This window comes from Podarcis cretensis, assembly GCF_951804945.1.
Source record: "Podarcis cretensis genome assembly, chromosome: 6".
NCBI classification, from domain to species: domain Eukaryota; kingdom Metazoa; phylum Chordata; class Lepidosauria; order Squamata; family Lacertidae; genus Podarcis; species Podarcis cretensis.
The window spans coordinates 3,145,956-3,164,409 of record NC_137175.1 but is presented as its reverse complement, the minus strand read 5'-3'; the positions used below and the strand labels follow the sequence as shown (position 1 = coordinate 3,164,409).

Genomic DNA, 18,454 nt, shown 5'->3' with positions numbered 1-18,454 from the left:
AGACGAAAAGAATCCGTTCCGCGATTCTCTTCGTCTAGCGGTTTTTTCATCTTGCGAAGCAAGCCCATTGATGGCTTAGCAGATTAGCGCTATTAGCGGCTTTTAGCGGCTTAGCGGATAAGTGGCTTAGCGGCTTAGAAAAAGGGGGGGGGAACCCGCAGGAACTCGCAAGACATTTTTGTCTTGTGAAGCAAGCCCATAGGAAATTCGTTTTGCGAAGCACCTCCAAAACGGAAAACTCTTTCGTCTAGCGGGTTTTCCGTCTTGCGAGGCATTCGTCTTGCGGGGCACCACTGTATTCATAAAGCACTGATTTGCAGAAAAGCAAATACACCACTTACCCCTTTGCCTCAACTTTCCATCTCCAGCATGGGAATAATAGTGGACCAACTCAATTAACCTACTAACTAGCTAAACTTCTCCTGTAGGAAAGCGACATCAAATGGGCTTCTCGCTGGGACACTTACCTCACAATGAGTGACGTGCAGATCCATTGGTTCTCCATCATTAACTCTGTCGTGGTCGTGTTCTTCCTTTCGGGTAAGAGAGAAGCCAGGGGGTTTTGTTGGGCGGGGAGAGATTATCTTGCCGCTATACGGTAGGAATAGAGACTGGATACGGGTGGCGCTGTGGTCTAAACCACAGAGCCTAGGGCTTGCCGATCAGAAGGTCGGTGGTTCGAATCTCCGCAACAGGTTGAACTCCCGTTGCTCAGTTCCAGCTCCTGCCAACTTAGCAGTTCGAAAGCTCATCAAAGTGCAAGTAGATAAATAGGTACCGCTCCAGTGGGAAGGTAAACGGCGTTTCTGTGCGCTGCTCTGGTTCGCCAGAAGCGGCTTAGTCCTGCTGGCCACGTGACCCGGAAGCTGTAAGCCGGCTCCCCGGCCAATAAAGCGAGATGAGCGCCACAACCCCAGAGTCGGTCACGACTGGATCTAATGGTCAGGGGTCCCTTTACCTTTAAGTCGTGTAGACCCAGCTGGGCTATCATTTATGTATATGCTGAGTGAAAGAGTAACAAATCAGAAATAGTCCAGTGGGCTTGGGTTCGAATTCTACCCTCACCACGTGGCCCGATGATCCTGGCTGGGTCTACTACCCATGTAAAAGGACTTTGGAAAGACTGCCTCATAATAAAACAAAAGAGAAACCCTGCGCCAGTAGAAAACCCAACACATAAGGGCTGCAGTTTCTATCCCACCTTTTTTTTCACCCTGTTGTGGTTGCAGGGTGTCCTTGGTGTAGAAACACAGCCTCAGGCCTAGAATGGCACGTTCTGCTCTGCCTCCTCATTCTGCTTCATAGGTAGACTCTGAAACACTGTGAGGGTATTGCAAGGATTGGAAGCTGGTTGTAAATAGGTACTGAATGCTTCTGGCACCCGGTCTGGTCACTACGGTTTTCTTCACCAGCAACTTGTGTATCCGTCAGTGTCCTTAGCTGCCTGTCTTTGCTCAGTGCGTGGTGTCGTCTGCGTCTCAGTTTTGCTGCCTGCAGATGGAGTTGAGCTGCAGCAGGGCTGGTTTGTGCATCGCTTTCCCTTCACTTGTGGCCAAGCAGTGTAGGGTAAGGGCCACAGTCCATGCTGCACACTGTATATGCCACTTCCTCAGCATGCCGGTGTCTTTGGGCAACTCACAGGCCCTGCGCACTGGATGGAAACTGCTGCAAGCAATTTTGTGTTGCTGCGTGAGGGGAGGGCCAAGGCAGAAGTCTGCCTTTTGACCCGTTTTTGGAAGGAAGGAAGGAGCGCCCCCTGGTGCACAATGAGAGCATTGCAAGAAACAAGGGATGTAGTGATTTTTATTTTTTAAAAAAATAAGAATAGGTTCAATAAAGTACGTTTCTGAGCACAATTCAAAGTGTTGGTGCTGACCTTTAAAGCCCTAAATGCCTCGGCCCAGTATACCTGAAGGAACATCTCCACCTCCATCGTTCTGCCCGGACGCTGAGGTCCAGTTCCAAGGGCCTTCTGTCAGTTCCCTCATTGCGAGAAGCAAAGCTACAGGGAACCAGGCAGAGGGCCTTCTCGGTGGTGGCACCTGCCCTGTTGAATGCCCTCCCATCAGATGTCAAAGAGATAAATAACTACCTGACATTTAGAAGACATCCGAACTTCAGGGAAGTTTTTAATGTGTGACATTTTAATGTATTTTTAATCTTTGTTGGAAGCCGCCCAGAGTGGCTAGGTACAAATAAATTATTATTATTATTATTATTATTATTATTAAGAACATTATCTGCTTAGAATAGAAAAGAATGGAATGGAATGGAATACAGTGGTGCCCCGCAAGACAAACGCCTCGCAAGACGGAAAACCCGCTAGACGAAAGGGTTTTCCGTTTTGGAGGCGCTTCGTGAAACGAATTTCCCTATGGGCTTGCTTCGCAAGACGAAATGTCTTGCGAGTTTTTCCGACTTTTTTTTCCTCCCCCCCCTTTTTCTAAGCCGTCAATGGGCTTGCTTCGCAAGACGAAAAAACCGCTATACGAAGAGCCTCACGGAACAGATTCTTTTCGTCTTGCGAGACACCACTGTATAACCTTTAGAAGATATAGGAACACAACCCTGTATAGTAGTAGTAGTAGTAGTAGTAGTAGTAATAATAATAATAATAATAATAATAATAATAATAATAATATATTTATACCCCACCCATCTGGCTGAGTTTTCCCAGCCACTCTGGGCGGCTTCCAATCAAGTGTTAAAAACAATACAGCATTAAATATTAAAAACTTCCCTAAACAGGGCTGCCTTCAGATGTCTTTTAAAGAGACATCTTACTTCCTTATTTAGGGAAGCTTTTTAATGTGTAATGTTTTATAATGTTTTTATATATGTTAGAAACCTCCCAGAGTGGCTGGGGCAACCCAGTCAGGTGGGCAGGGTACAAATAAATTATTATTATTATTATTGCAATTACTATTAGTGAGGAGTATATGAAATACTTCAAACAGTCCATACATATACATTCCACTACTACACAGAGTTACTGTTTACCTGGTTAAGAAGAGGTGTAAGGTTATTAAAACTGGTGTGATCAAGTTCTGGGAGTTACAGGGGTTATCACTTAATCTTGAGTATATCCAAGAACAGGCATAGATCCCTCTGGCTTCCTTTACTTGGCTACTTGGCTATTTTTGCCTCCTCCCCTTGGGCCCCACCGCCCAACATGGCAACCCAAGAAAGAGACACTTTTAAAATGCCTCTAAAGAAGAAAAGAATGGCTTGCACTGAAATCAACCCCCCTGCCCTCCAAGGGCCTGTCCAAGTGGCAACTTCCACTACTTTTGCTGCGGCCCTGTGTGCGTTAGCAGAAGGCATGAGAAAATGTGAAAATGAATACTTGTAGCAGCAGCAGCTCCTTTGGTGTAGGGGACTCAAAAGTGCAATTCTTGCTGTGAGAACCCAACCTCACCCCACATTGCTACTGTCTGAGGACATGTGGGCAAATGTGGACTGCGGGGGACTCTGTGTTGACTGACGCATCACCCCTCATGATCAACTGCTCCCACGTGCTGCTGGTTTGCAGGTGCCTAGGCGCTCAGTGGAATAAACTGCAGTTCATTCATTCCAGGTCTTACTCGTTTCAGGTATTCTCAGCATGATCATCATCCGGACGCTCCGGAAGGATATTGCCAACTACAACAAGGAAGATGACATTGTACGAGAAGCATGATGTGCTTGGGGCTGGCAGGTGGGGTGGGGTGGAGAGGGAGTGGGGACCCTTCCTTGCATCTTGAGAACGTTCCCAGACTCTCCTTTTGAGAAGGGTAGAGGGGAGGTAGCCAAGGAAATGGGTAGAGAATGTAAGAGGAGCTCAGCTGGATTAAATCCGACTTTATTCAGCACTGGGTTTCCCATAACACCGGTCTTGAAAGACCTACATTGGCTCCCAGTACGTTTCCAAGCACAATTCAAAGTGTTGGTGCTGACCTTTAAAGCCCTAAATGGCCTCAAAGTTCCAGTATACCTGAAGAAGCGTTTTCACCCCCATCGTTCTACCCGGACACTGAGGTCCAGCACCGAGGGCCTTCTGGCAGTTCCCTCACTGCGAGAAGGCAAGTTACAGGGAACCAGGCAGAGGGCCTTCTCGGTAGTGGCGCCTGCCCTGTGGAATGCCCTCCCACCAGATGTCAAAGAGAACAACAACTACCAAACTTTTAGAAGACTTCTGAAGGCAGCCCTGTTTAGGAAAGCTTTTAATGTTTGATGCATTACTGTGTTTTGATATTTCGTTGGGGGCTGCACAGCGTGGCAGGGAGGCCCAGCCAGATGGGTGGGGTATAAATAATAAATTATTATTATTGTCAGCCAGGTGGATGCCTCAGGGAAGCCCACTGGAGCAAGGCTGAACATAGTAGCACATAGCTATAATGTCCAGTAGCCACCTGGTCACTTTCTGCTGTTCACCTGACCAATCCCTTTTTAAAAGCACTGCTGTGGCTTGTGGCATCAAATTCCATAGCTAGTGATGTGGGTAGAGTCCAGAGTTTATACTGGGGCTTAACCACTTAACAGCAGATTCTCGGCAGACCTTGCTGCGGTGAAACACTTTTCAGCTGCAGGCAGTACCCAGAAGGGCCTTAAGGTTTTGTGAAATGTGGTGACTCACTACAGAGAGGAGAGCCCTGGGGGAGGAGAGGACATGCTCTGTACATCTCTGTGGCAGTGAGGGGGGGAGAGAAGTGTAAACGGCCTCAAAGGTCCAGTATACCTGAAGGAGTGTCTCCACCCCCACCGTTCTGCCCGGACGCTGAGGTCCAGCGCCGAGGGCCTTCTGGCGGTTCCCTCGCTGCGAGAAGCAAAGCTACAGGGAACCAGGCAGAGGGCCTTCTCGGTAGTGGCGCCCGCCCTGTGGAACGCCCTTCCAGCAGATGTCAAAGCGATAAACAACTACCTGACATTCAGAAGACATCTGAAGGCACCCCTGTTCAGGGAAGTTTTTAACGTGTGATATTCTACTGTATTTTTGGTTTCCATTGAAGCCGCCCAGAGTGGCTGGGGAGGCCCAGCCAGATGGGCGGGGTATAAATAATAATTCATTATTATTATTATTATAAGTGTACGTGGCAGTCCTTTTCGTGGGGCTTGATTTCAATCCCTCTGTGTGTCGATTTTCCCTGCAGGAAGACACCATGGAGGAATCTGGGTGGAAGCTGGTACACGGTGATGTTTTCAGGCCGCCTCAATATCCCATGATACTCAGCTCCCTCCTGGGCTCTGGAATCCAGCTCTTTTGCATGATCCTGATTGTTATTTGTGAGTATCCCACCTGGGGAGCCTGGGGGTGCTTCTTTGTGAAAAGGGGGCAGGGGAGAAGAGACTCTAGAGGCTAAGGAGGAAGACAGCTTGTTGAATAAGCTGGTCCCTCTGTGCTGGGAGATGTGGCCTTACATCAAAGCCCTATTGGCAATTGCCAAGACATCGGCTTGTCTGCATACTGATTCTCAGGTGTCAATTTCCTCTTGGAGCCACATACTGACGGCGCCCACCCCCTTGAAAGACCCCTTTGCATTCTAGGGAATCGTGTGCTGTTAATAGTTGTTTGCTTTAAATGTATATCGGAGCTGTTTAGGGATTATGTCTCCTACCTGCCCACAGACTATCTTGCCAAAGTGGTGCATGCTCTAGTTATCTCTCGCTTGGATTACTGCAATGCACTCTACGTGGGGCTACCTTTGAAGGTGACCCGGAAACTACAACTAATCCAGAATGCGGCAGTTAGACTGGTGTCTGGGGGCGGCCGCCAAGACTGCATAACATCGGTCTTGAAAGACCAACATTGGCTCCCAGTACGTTTCCGAGCACAATTCAAAGTGTTGGTGCTGACCTTGAAAGCCCTAAACGGCCTTGGTCCTGTATACCTGAAGGAGCGTCTCCACCCCCATCATTCTGCCCAGACGCTGAGGTCCAGCGCTGAGGGCCTTCTGGCAGTTCCCTCATTGCAAGAAGCAAAGCTACAGGGAACCAAGCTTGTATTTTTAATCTTTGTTGGAAGCCGCCCAGAGTGGTTGGGAAGACACAGCTAGATGGGTGGGGTACAAATAATTTATTATTATTATTATTATTATTATTATTATTATTATTATTATTATTGACTGCTCGCTAACCCACTTCAAGCCTGTTTGAAAAAACAAGTGGGGATAGGAAATTTGAAAAATAGTGCCACGGTGAACAAATGTGCTTTGTGAATACTCATCAAAGCACACACACCCCTTTTCAGTGTGCAAGGGCTCTCTTTGAATTCCGGCAGGTTAGCTTTCTGCAGAGGAGTATTGGTTTGTGAGTGGTGGGCCTTAATCCTCCTTGCCTTGCCTTTCAGTTGTGGCCATGCTGGGGATGCTGTCTCCTTCCAGCCGAGGTGCCCTGATGACCACAGCCTGCTTCCTCTTCATGTTCATGGGGTAAGTGGTGTGACTTGTCCCTTGTGTCAGCCATCATCCCTCTGCCTGACCTGTGATGGGAGGTAACCGTCTGTTTCTCCTCTCTGTGTCCTCTGCACTAGGGTTTTTGGTGGTTTCTCCGCTGGCCGACTCTATCGGACACTGAAAGGCCACCGGTGGAAGAAAGGGGCTTTCTGCGTAAGTGACACTTATCTTCACAAACCCTGAGGGACTTGGGAAAGTGCGTGAGGGCAAACTGCGGAGCCTCATTTGTTTCTGATGATGAGATAACCACTGTGGCTGTTGGAAGGGGCCCTGGCATAATCTCGGGATAGAGTTGCTGGGGGTGTTATGCCTTGGACTCTGACCTTTGCTTTACAACAGAAAATAGGCATAATAGAAGAAATCAGGCTTTGGGGAGGGATAAAGGGCACAGTGAAAATGATTTCTTGCTGCCGCCGCCTGTTTTATTTATCGTTGGTGGATTTTATGATATTGATTTATTTTGTTCTAGATTTTTCTTGGGACACGGGTGGCACTGTGGGTTAAACCACAGAGCCTAGGGCTTGCCGATCAGAAGGTCGGCGGTTCGAATCCCCACAACGGGGTTAGCTCCCGTTGCTTGATCCCTGCTCCTGCCAACCTAGCAGTTCGAAAGCACGTCCAGGGGCAAGTAGATAAATAGGTACCACTCCAGTGGGAAGGTAAAAGGTGTTTCCGTGCGCTGCTCTGGTTCGCCAGAAGCGGCTTAATCATGCTGGCCACATGACCCCGAAGCAAGATGAGCGCCGCAACCCCAGAGTTGGTCCCTTTACCTTTAGATTTTTATTAGTATTTGCAATTATAATGTTGCTTGCCACCCTGGGGCTCCAGAATGAAGAGAGGGACTACAGATTCCTTAAATAAATAAGTTGTATTTGGCTGTTTGAATAACTCGTGCAGCTTTGCAGGTCCCTGCAGCTTTTGCTTCTTACTGAGTTGGCAAGGCCTGGCTGCTTCTCCACATCAAATCTTGTGTTTAGTCTCTGCTCTGGGACTTCACTGTTTGCTTCTGGGATGCTTTCAGACTTTTACCCCACAGCATCAGGAGTGCAAACTGAGATGAGGATGATTCCTAGCATTTTCCAAGTAGATAAATTTTTAGGTCGGTAGGTAGGACGGTAGGTCGGTAGCAATTTTATGTGTTTATTGCTGAAAGTCCATTTTGATAAAACTAAAAGCATCAGGAGTGCAAACTGAGATGAGGATGATTCCTAGCACTTTTAAGTAGGTAGGTAGCAATTTTATGTGTTTATTACTGGAAGTCCCTTTTGATAAAACTGAAAGGAAGCACCTTTGAGTGTGCAGAGACTTTGCACTCCTTCTCCCATTGCAATTTTACAACAGTCCTGTGTGGCTGGTCAATATTGTTATCACCATGTTGCTGTTGCGATGCATCCAAGGAAACGGGCAATTGGCAGGCCCCCAGCTGGCTCCAGCCCACTGGCCGGTGTGCCGGGCGAACTACGGTCCTTGGTGCAGCATAAATCTGCAACCCAGGCTTTAGAAGACGGAGCACGCTATTCAGCAGAGAAACGCTGCGCAAACAGAAGTGGCAGGAGAGGCTGTGTGAGCATATTTACAAGCAGGTTTATTCAGCGTAGATCAGGACAAAAGGAAACATGTCTGATCTCCTTCGTGTCCAAAGCAAAACAGAAAGCTATGCACAAATGGAAGTTCCCAGCATGCAATGCTGGAGTGTGTTACAGACATGTGACACGCAACAGTCCCATGTCTGTTCCTTAAGATGGAATGGAACATCCCAACAGTTGCAGGTGCTGAAGCAATGTGTGTTGAGGGAACTAATCTCTGGCAGATCTGGAATTTGAATTGGGGGCTTTGTGAGTCACAGCTTGGTCTGTGGATCACCGGCTCTCGCAGGGGCTCTAAGGCTGCTGCCTTCTGCGCCTGGTGCTGTGAAGTGGCGTAGGAACTGCATTAGGTTCCTTGGATGAGCCTTGCTGACACCGTCTGCCACTGTCATCATTCAGTCCTGCTTGTTTTGCTCCTTGCAGACAGCCACCCTGTACCCAGGAGTTGTCTTTGGGATATGCTTCATCCTGAACTGCTTCATCTGGGGCAAGCACTCGTCGGGAGCGGTATGTATCTTCCCACCTCTTTGCTCTCTCTGGAAACACTTGGCTTGGTTTACTCTTTTCTAACTCTTATATACATAATTTGTGTGTGTTTATATGTTCTGAGACGTAAGAAATGTTGGTTGGCTCCTTTTAAGCTCCTCATATGTTTTGCCTTCCCTAATATACACATAGGATGGCGCTGTGGGTTAAACCACAGAGCCTAGGGCTTGCCGATCAGAAGGTCAGCGGTTCGAATCCCCACGACGGGGTGAGCTCCCGTTGCTCGGTCCCAGCTCCTGCCAACCTAGCAGTTCGAAAGCACGTCAAAGTGCAAGTAGATAAATAGGTCCCGCTCCAGTGGGAAGGTAAATGGCGTTTCCGTGCGCTGCTCTGGTTCTCCAGAAGCGGCTTAGTCATGCTGGCCACATGATCCAGAAGCTGTACGCCAGCTCCCTCGGCCAATAAAGCGAGATGAGTGCTGCAACCCCAGAGTCGGCCATGACTGGACCTAATGGTCAGGGGGTCCCTTTACCTTTACCAGTATACACATACAATGCATAATAATGATAATAATGATAATAATAATGAATGATTTGTTTCTTGTACCCCACCCATCTGACTGGGTTGCCCCAGCCATTCTGGGCAGCTTCCAACAGAATATAAAAGAACATAACAAAACATGAGACCTTAAAAGTTTCCTGATACATTCTGTGAAATTATCTCCCTCCCCTCAGGCCCCACCCCCAAGAGGATGCTGCCATTTCTGTAGCTATTAAAAAAGACATTTAAGAACAATTTTCTAAATCTTGATTTTTCCAAAATATTCTGTGAAATACTCAAGCAGGACACATTTTGAACATTAGGAATTAGGAAACCGCGTTAGCTGCCTGGTGTTGCATTCATTTCCCCCCGACAGGCGAGTTCTCTTAGACTCACCTTCACCAATCTGGTGTCTTCCAGATCAGGCAGGGACCAGATCCTTATCTCCTGGCTGCTCCTGGGCCAAATTTGGCAGATGTGCAGAGCCCGGGATCCAGTTGTGCCGGCCGCACCAGTCTTTTCAAGTGCTTTTGCCCAGCAGGGAGTGTGTCTTTGAACTGTGACAATGCCTCTTGCTTGCCAGTTTGGGGAGAGGGGTGTGTGGCTGTAACTGTGCGTGGAAACCTCTGGCTTTAATGTGGGCTACTGCACTAAAAAAATAAAATAAAATAATCTCACCTGTTTCTCTAGCCTCACTGCCATTATTATGTGGTCCCTCAAAGGCTTCCCATCAGGGAATGAGGTGCTTGGACTGCGAAAGGTTCCCCACTCCTTCTCTAAAGAAATGCTAGGCCATAGTATCACCTTGCGAACCTTCCGTCTTGATGCTCTGGGGCAAAGGGGTGGCTCCAGGCACATCTTGCCTTACTAGGTCCCGTTCAGCTATTGCCGCACCTTCTGCCAGCTACCCGTTCTAAGAGTTGGGTTGACATTTACAGGTCCCTTTCCCCACCATGGTGGCTCTCCTTTGCATGTGGTTCGGCATCTCCTTGCCCCTAGTCTACCTGGGATACTACTTTGGATTTCGCAAGCAGCCTTACGACAATCCTGTGCGGACCAATCAGATTCCAAGGCAGATTCCGGAGCAGAGGTGGTACATGAATCGATTCGTCGGGTGAGTGACCCAGAAAACCCTTTCCTGCGCAGCTGGGCCAAATGACTTTTGGGTAGCTCTTTCTTTTCTTCTTTTTGAGGATCAGTGAGCAAATTGCTGCAGAAAAGCTTGGAAAGATCCTTAGGCCCTTCCATTGCCACCTTGGGCAGTAAAGCATGAGACTCTCAGGGTCATGGGTTCAAATCCCACAGGGCAAAAAGATTCCTGCACTGCAGGTGAATGAGTCAGATGGTCCTATGATTCTAGGATTTGATGATTCTAAATAGGAGCTGGAGCACTGATGCTGCTGCTGGCTGGGTTTGGGATTCAGTTGAGCTACCCAGAATTTGATGGCTCCATCCAAGGGCTTATTTTTAAAAGGATGTGCTGTTCCGTTGCTGGAAGGGAATGCTTTCTAGTGAGGGCAAGCAGTTCTGTCTCTTGGATGGCTTATCTTGTCATCAATAATCATAGTTTAGAGGTCCTGGGCCCTAAGGAAGCCAGACTATCCTCCACCAGGGCCAGGGCCTTCTCAGTGATGGCTCCGACCTGGTGGAATGCTCTGTCCCAGGAGACCAGGGCCCTGCAGGATTTAACTTCCTTCCGCAGGGCCTGTAAGACAGAGCTATTCCGCCTGGCTTTCAATTGCAACTTAGCCTGATCTTTTATTCCCCTTCCTTCTTTCCCTCCCTCTCCCCTTTTTATGAAGATTACTTGCTCTGGGATCCCACGGCTACCGGTAATTCTCCCCTGGTGTCCTCGCTGGCCCAAATAGGACTAATTCAGCCAGCTAGCCCTGGTGATTATCTAATGTTTATTGGATGGTTTTCCTCCCTAAATTGACTTTCGAATTCTGAATTTATTATTCACGTTTTATACTGTATTTTATGCTGTTTTTTTGTTGCATCAATTAGGTGTTTTAAATTTGTTGTTAGCTGCCCTGAGCCCGGTTTTCTGAACCGGGAAGGGCGGGGTATAAATATAAAATTATTATTATATTATTATACTGCTGCCACCACCAGCACCCAAGTCAGCTGGATCATCTGCAACCAACCAGGGTGGGGCTCAGGCACTTTGAGGGGCAGAAAATGAAAAGATGAAACTGTAGCTCAGTGCCAGATCATATGTTTTGGAGCCAGGTGATGTCAGGTTCAGCCCGGGTCATGTCCTGTTGAAAGGGTCTTGGATTACAGAGTTCAGAAAGCTGCTGTCTGTCAGAGTTGTCACCAACTCTGTGCTGGATGGCTCAAAACGCTGACGGTACGAGGGAAGCTTCCTAACTTTCTTACAGCCCCAGAGATGGAATAGATGGGAACATAGACTTATGGCTGGCCACTCCCCATAGTAACCAAATGAAATACTAGTTTCTGGGGGAGGAAAAGCAGCCTAGAGCCTTCAGACCCTGCTTATGGGCTTTCTGGAAGCAGCTGGCTGGCTGTTGTCAGAAACAGTGCTTGACTAAATGGCCTTGGATCTTATCCAGCTGGCCTGCTCTTAGGTTTGCAATGTGTGCAGCTCTAACTAGCATCACTGGATCTACACCTGCTCCTACAGTAACCAAATTCTGTCTCTCATCTTTAGGATCCTCATGGCTGGAATTCTGCCTTTCGGAGCCATGTTCATTGAACTTTTCTTCATCTTCAGCGTAAGCGCCATTGCTGCCCTCTTCTTTTCTGACATGGGCTTCTCAGAGAGGTGCATCATGTGCCTTTTAAAGAGTGGTGTTGGGATGGGGTGTGTCAGAACAAGCAGAGCTTTTATTCAGCTCAGCTCCGGCACCTCTCAAGTGGCTGCCACTGCTATTCTAAGAGAACCAAGGTGAAGTTTATGGTGAGCTCCGGCCCCTCTTTTTCTAGAAAAATAGCACTGAGAACAAGCATGTTTTTGGGTGGGTGTGCGCAGGATGAAGAATGCTTGCTCTCCCTTGTCAAGTCTTCTGGGCTTTGCACTCTAGGTTGAGATGTGGCCCTGCAGAGCCTTCCATTATTGGTCGTGGCAGCCCCAGAAATTGAGCTGCAACATTTTGCTTCTTTAACTGTCTCCAATTGGGGAATGCCTTGCAAGAAGGGATGGGTGTCTGGCTGCTCTGCAAGACAGAGATGCCTTTCATGAGCATAGAACGGATCCAGGATCCCTTACAATTCTCCTGAGGAAATGGTCCAGCAGAACTGAAAATGCGACTTAGTTCTGGGAGACCTGTCTAGAGCCAACTCGGTTACACAAGCAATTGAAGAATCCCCCGATTCTTTGAGGAAAAGCCATGGTTAAAGTGGAGAGAATTGGATAGAGGTTTGTGGTGCAGGTTTGCTTCGCTGCCTTTTTCTGCGAAGCGACAAGCTTCTTGTGTATCAAGAGCTGTCCCACCATATTCATGTCTCCTCCTTTGTGCACATCTTCTTCTCTCGCATCCAGGCAATTTGGGAGAACCAGTTCTACTACCTCTTTGGCTTCCTCTTCTTGGTGTTCATCATCCTCGTGGTCTCTTGCTCCCAGATCAGCATCGTCATGGTGTACTTCCAGCTCTGTGCAGAGGTAATAGAGCAGATTAATCCTGGGGTTGTTGTTGGGGGGTTGCAGGGAATGGAACCCAGTTCTGCAAGGTGCCTCAAAGGGAAGCATGGATCAGATTTAGGTAGAGAGACAGAGCTCCTGTCCTCAAAATACAAGCCAGTTAATATATTCATCTGAATTGATCGGTATTGCTTTTCCAGAACTGCACAAGAAAGCCAGCATACCCTGGAGGAAAGTCGGCTTTTCCCTGGCATGCTAATTTTCTGTGTGCAGGGAGGGTTTTTGGCTTGTGTTTCTGCGAGGAAGAATTTACACTTTCACGTGTCTGGAGAGTCTGTCTTCAGCTTGCAGTCTTGCCTAGTTTGAAGAGAACCGCGGGGATGAAAGCAGCTTGGCTCTCCCCCTGTCCTGGGCTGCAGATCTACTGCCCACCACACCTGAAGATCTCAAACCTGCATGCTCTCGGTCACAGCATGCCACTCGCAGAGCTTGTGTGGTCAAAACAGCGGATGCCCAAACACGACTGGGCACCTGCGAGGGTTGTTGAGAGTGCTGGCAGAATGATGCCGTGTGTCTTTCCTTCGTTTGCCAGGATTACCGATGGTGGTGGAGGACTTTCCTAGTGTCCGGAGGTTCTGCCTTCTATGTGTTGATTTACGCAGTCTTCTACTTTGTGAATAAGGTACTGCTGCTGTTTTCACCAGATCCGAATCCTACACTCAGTAACTATTGAATGGGCTGCGATATCTGGTCAGGGAGGCTGTAGAGGGGCAAAACTTGCTGCTCTTGAGCACTTTGGGTGGGAGATAAATAAATATTTTTTTATTTATACCCCGGCCTTCCCGGTTCAAAAACCGGGCTCAGGGCGGCTAACAACAATTTAAAACACTTAATTATAAAGACAGCATAAAATACAGTATAAAAACATGAATGACAATAAAATTCAAAAATTAATTAGATAATCCCCAGGGCTAGCTGGCTGAATTGGTCCTACTTGGGCCAGCGAGGAGGCCAGGGGAGAATTAGCTGTGGGGTCTCAGAGCGGGTGATCTTCATACAAGGGGAGGGGGAGGGAAGAAAAGGGAAATAAAAGATCAGGCTGAATTCAAATTAAAGGCCAGGCAGAATAGCTCTGCCTTACAGGCCCAATGGAAGGAGGTTAAATCCTGAAGGGCCCTAGTCTCATGGGACAGAGCATTCCACCAGGTCGGAGCCATCACTGAGAAGGCCCTGGCCCTGGTGGATGTTCCATGATACACAACACGGTTGAGGTGGAAGGCCAAGCGAGGTTCCCACCCTGCTTTTCCTTGGGTTAGGAGGGCTACTGCAGAGGCTTTGGCACATGCTTCCTGTGACCTCCTTCTGGTTCTCTCTTGCAGCTGGACATTGTCGAGTTCATTCCTTCCTTGCTGTACTTCGGCTACACAGCTCTCATGGTGCTGTCCTTCTGGCTCTTGACGGGGACCATTGGCTTCTATGCAGCCTACATGTTTGTCCGCAAGATTTACGCTGCTGTGAAAATAGACTGAAGATGCTCTGGCGCCACATGGCACAAAGCAGCTGGTCCCCTCTGTTTCTTCCTAGGAAGGAAGTGGGGAACTCTCTCTCTCTCCCTCTCTCCTGTTTCTCCCAAGGAAACAAAACCCGGCTGGAGTGGGGGACACAAGGAATAAAAATAGTTCAATTTTTTGGAATGTAACCTTTGGCACAGCGTCCGTGGAATCGGGTTTCTTGGTGGGGAGGGTGTGTAGATACTTTGCATTTTAACTTTTATCCTATTCTGGTTATAAGGGATTTATTTTCTCTCTTCTTTTTTTTAGCCAAGACGCATTCCCCTCAATGAGTAATCTTTCTCCCCCCTCCTTTTCGTCTAATTCATTTTCTGTAATGACAATAATAGGAGATTGCAATGGTTACAAATTCACGAATGAGTTTGGGGAAGATTCCTCCTTTGGTGATCGCACAGCGTAGCCTTTTGCTGTGCCTTTGCTTGGAGCAAGACGGCAGAAAGAAGGTCTGCTGCCGCCTCATCATGCTCCAGTTCCGGCAAGTGCAGTTTTCTCACGGAGGGCTCTCAGACTGCCTCCCCTGGGCTGCTTGATGCTGGGAGTGTCACAGTGCAGATGGTGGCAGACACCTATTGTCTTAGGACGCTCACTTGCTTTGAACCACGATAAACTGATGATGTGGAACCACTGCCTGCTGAAAAGTGGAACAGGCCTGCAAACTGGAGGAAAGCTACTTGGAAGTCCTGGGGGAACCCCAGGGGATTTCTCAACACTGGGATTTGGGTGAGGTTTAGAGACTGGAAAACGTGCTCTGTTGTTCATGTGCCGAGGAATCAATGGCTCAGATGTTGGGAGCTGCTGCTGTAATGTGCAAGAGAGGGGAGGGAACTGGGAGAGTTCTGTTCCCCTGACCCCAGTGTCAAAAGAAAGGAATTGTTCTCCCTTCCTACCCACACCCCTGCACATTTGGCCGACCCCCTTTTCTCACTTGTTCAGTTCTGTCTCTCCCTCCAGAAATTGAAGTGCATTGGCAGCTTTACTCTCGACTTCTGTGTGAACTAGGTTACGTAGTCACAAGACCAAGGTTATGCTATCAAATTATATTTTAGCCAAGCACAATGGATCGCAGTCTCCCTTCTCTGAGACAGTAGCACCCCGCTCTTAATGCGCTGCGCATCGCAAACGAGCCTGAATCAATTTACTGGGAGATGGTTGTAAACACTTCCTTTGATAAACAGAAACTTGCTTATTTGTAATCAGAATTACAATACTGGAATTATTATTTTTTTCAATTGCTGAAAATTAGGTCTAATTGTGGAATGGTCTAGCTGCAGTTTTCTGCTTTATGAACGAGCTGTTCCGGCAAAAAGTGGGTATGCCATGGGTGGGGTGTGGGAGGGAGGCATGCACTTGGGGTGGGGGCATTTTTTCCATGGAAAATTAATCTCTTTGGGAACACATATTTAAGATCGTTAAACATGTATTTGTCATCAATGATGATGCCTCTTATGTGTGTCTTAATTTACCTGCCCTGTGGTAGTGGGATCTGCAGGAAACTACTGGGGTGAGCCTGCAGGCTCACAGGGAATGGGGGCCTTGCTCCTGCATTGCTCCTCTGCCCACCCATTGCTTCCTTGCCCCCCATGCCAAAGCCACGCCAGCCACGAATCAAGGTCTGACAAAGGGGGAGCCATGGCATTTACTACTTTTGCTATGGATCCCTTGGTGAGCTGTGATCTGAACTACCATTAGGCTACTTGACTAGGGCCTGGAGTATGCTAATTCTGCACACTAGCAGAAGCAGAGGTATGGAAGAGTTTCAGCTAGTGCATCAGGCTCCCCCACCCAATGCGACCTGATGAATTGGGAGAAACCCCAGAACAGCAGGGCAGGGAGGAGGGTGGATTGTTCCATGTGGGAAGCAGGAAGGCTTGCGCTGACATAATGATCAGAAGAGTGCAATGTTGATTTCTTCCCCAAGTCCTTTCTCCCCCTCCCTGTGATTTTCTTTTTCCAACCAGAACTGCTCTATCCCTGGCCTTCCACTATGTTTCTTGTATTTTTTAATGTATTGTTTGAGCCCAACTGTAAATAAATATGCTGTTGTTGTCATTGTGTCTTTGATTGTGCAACTTCAGCCATGGGTGACCTGTCTTAGGTTTTCCAAGTTGCAGGTGACATACCTCGCATTTGCTCTGCTGTTAATCATTCTGATCACATCATTTGCCAAAAACGATGTTCTGTGAGAAGGGAAACTTTGCCATGGACGTCTGAGCTGGCAAGAGGAAGAATGCCCATCTTCTCCCTGCAGGACAGCCATTCTTGAAGCTACCTGATGGCTTCGTTCCACTTCCGGGGAGGGTGTATGTCCTCCCCACCAGAGTCCCTACTGCTTCTACCCTTGAAGGGGTGAGGTTCTGAGTAGTCCCTGTCTTGTTGAAACCATATATGGAGTGTTGGGTTTACCGTATAGTTTCTTAAATATTGCCTTTAAATGTATGGATTAATTTTGACCCTGCCACAGCCACCAGTACAAACTTGAAAAGGTCTTATGTCATTCAAGGTGGCATTTCAAAGCCCAAAAAGAGATCAAGACTTGGGGAATATCTCTTTAAGACTTCTTGAATTCTGAGCAAGGGATAAGTCTTAGCAGCAGTAATTTTATTAGTCTGTTATATTCCATGTCACTGGCATTTAATATAAACAAGTAGGACCAAAAACAAAATGTTGCTGTATGTCCCAACCCCTCTTAAGCACTCGTTTGTTCAGGGTTGAAGCAGCAAGTTACTTCCTCCACTCTTGTTCAATCAATCCCGCGCGCCCCCCCCCCATTTTATACTTTTCCAGCTGATACTCCACAAAGGCTTCTTAAGCCCACTAAGTATGTTCAATCTACATAGGAGTCTATCTAGGAACCACTATTCCATTTGCAGGTGTTTGTTTCATATTGGCACACACTCAACTTCCTGTGGCTGGCATCCATCTGTTTCAGGAGAAATAGAGTACACCTGGGGGGGGGGAGTCAAACCGCTGGAGAATCACACCGAAAATGGTAACTTGGCCCTGCTGCTTCCCACATTGTGTCTGCTATGTTAGCAGCACTGAAGTGACGTCACCAGGGTGTAAGCCTGGACAGTGTGTATGAAGGTCCTGGGCTGCCAAGACAACAGGACGCCTCCCCCCATGGATGCTGGCTAGTGAAGGGACTAATGTGCAACACTTGCCTCACCCCGGGCAGCGGCAACCCATGCTAGAAACCTGGGATAGGTTTCTAGGGAAGAGCCAGAGGCTCCAGCAGGATGATATAGAATATGGATCCTGAGTATATACAACCTGTGTTGTTCATAGGTGTTCCCACTCCCACAAACAAACAGAATAGCTTATACTTCAAACATTTTTAATAAGCATTTTCATTTTTAAAAAAAACAAAACACACCCTCTTTCATTTTGGACTTAATTCTGTAAGACAAAGAAAAGCTAACTGAACAATGATGAACTGTACACTTCCTAATGGCACTTCAATCTTTAGTTTTAAAAACCTGGACTTGTAAGAAGTCCTACAATACTTTTCATCAGAGGAGGTTATTTGCTGTATTTAGAAAAAGTGCTAGATTTGTTTGAGAAGTCCCAGCTTCAGGCCCAGAAGGCCTTGGTGGCTTTTACGGAGGGCAGGCAGGCGGGCAGGCAGGCTTGGGAGACAAGGCAGGTACGGCTCAGGTGAGCCAAAGAGGTCAGCTCCCTCTTGCAAGGTCGGAGAAATTCCAAATGAGCCCTTGAAAGTTCAGCTGTTAGACCACAGCCCTGAGCAGGAGAGCAAAAACACAGTCACGGGACAGACACTCTCAGGCAGAGGGGCCACCTGTGAGTTCAAGCCACCAGTTCTCCTTGTGCTGTTCAGAGGAACAGGAAACTTTCCCGTGAAAAATGACTCTAGGAATACAGCATTCCTAGATGCTGTCCCAAATCTCAAATTCCAAAGCAAGAATCGTGCCCCACTGAAGGCAGACTACGTTGTCCTCTGCCCATGTTCCCTGCCCCACACCCTGCCCAGTACAAAGCACACCAGAGTCACAGTGTATGCTATTAAGGCTTTTGCAGGAGCAACCAGAGCTCAGCTGTCTGACCCAGGGCATGTGCCATGCCAATTGCAGGCACCCACAGGCTTCAGTTCCTCTCTGGGGAGGTGCAGGTCACTAAGTCTTTTTTCCTTCCTGCAATGCCTCCATCACCCCCTTTTTCTCATGGGTGACAGCAGTTGCCCTGTTCCCTTACCATCCTTTATATGCACACAGAAGTACA

At 47.9% G+C, this 18,454-nt stretch overlaps 1 protein-coding gene across 1 annotated transcript in view; it reads left to right on the top strand.

Annotated features, from left to right (window-relative positions):
* TM9SF4 (transmembrane 9 superfamily member 4) overlaps nt 1-16,267 on the top strand; it is a 32,462-nt gene extending 16,195 nt beyond the window's left edge. The window contains exons 8-18 of the mRNA XM_079979278.1: nt 429-540; nt 3,594-3,664; nt 5,130-5,262; nt 6,326-6,407; nt 6,509-6,584; nt 8,441-8,524; nt 9,982-10,157; nt 11,718-11,781; nt 12,549-12,668; nt 13,240-13,329; nt 14,027-16,267. Of these exons, the coding sequence (XP_079835404.1) occupies nt 429-540; nt 3,594-3,664; nt 5,130-5,262; nt 6,326-6,407; nt 6,509-6,584; nt 8,441-8,524; nt 9,982-10,157; nt 11,718-11,781; nt 12,549-12,668; nt 13,240-13,329; nt 14,027-14,176 (1,158 nt within the window). The 3' untranslated portion in view covers nt 14,177-16,267. The remainder of the gene's footprint in view (nt 1-428; nt 541-3,593; nt 3,665-5,129; nt 5,263-6,325; nt 6,408-6,508; nt 6,585-8,440; nt 8,525-9,981; nt 10,158-11,717; nt 11,782-12,548; nt 12,669-13,239; nt 13,330-14,026) is intronic.
* Nucleotides 16,268-18,454: the final 2,187 nt, after the last annotated feature.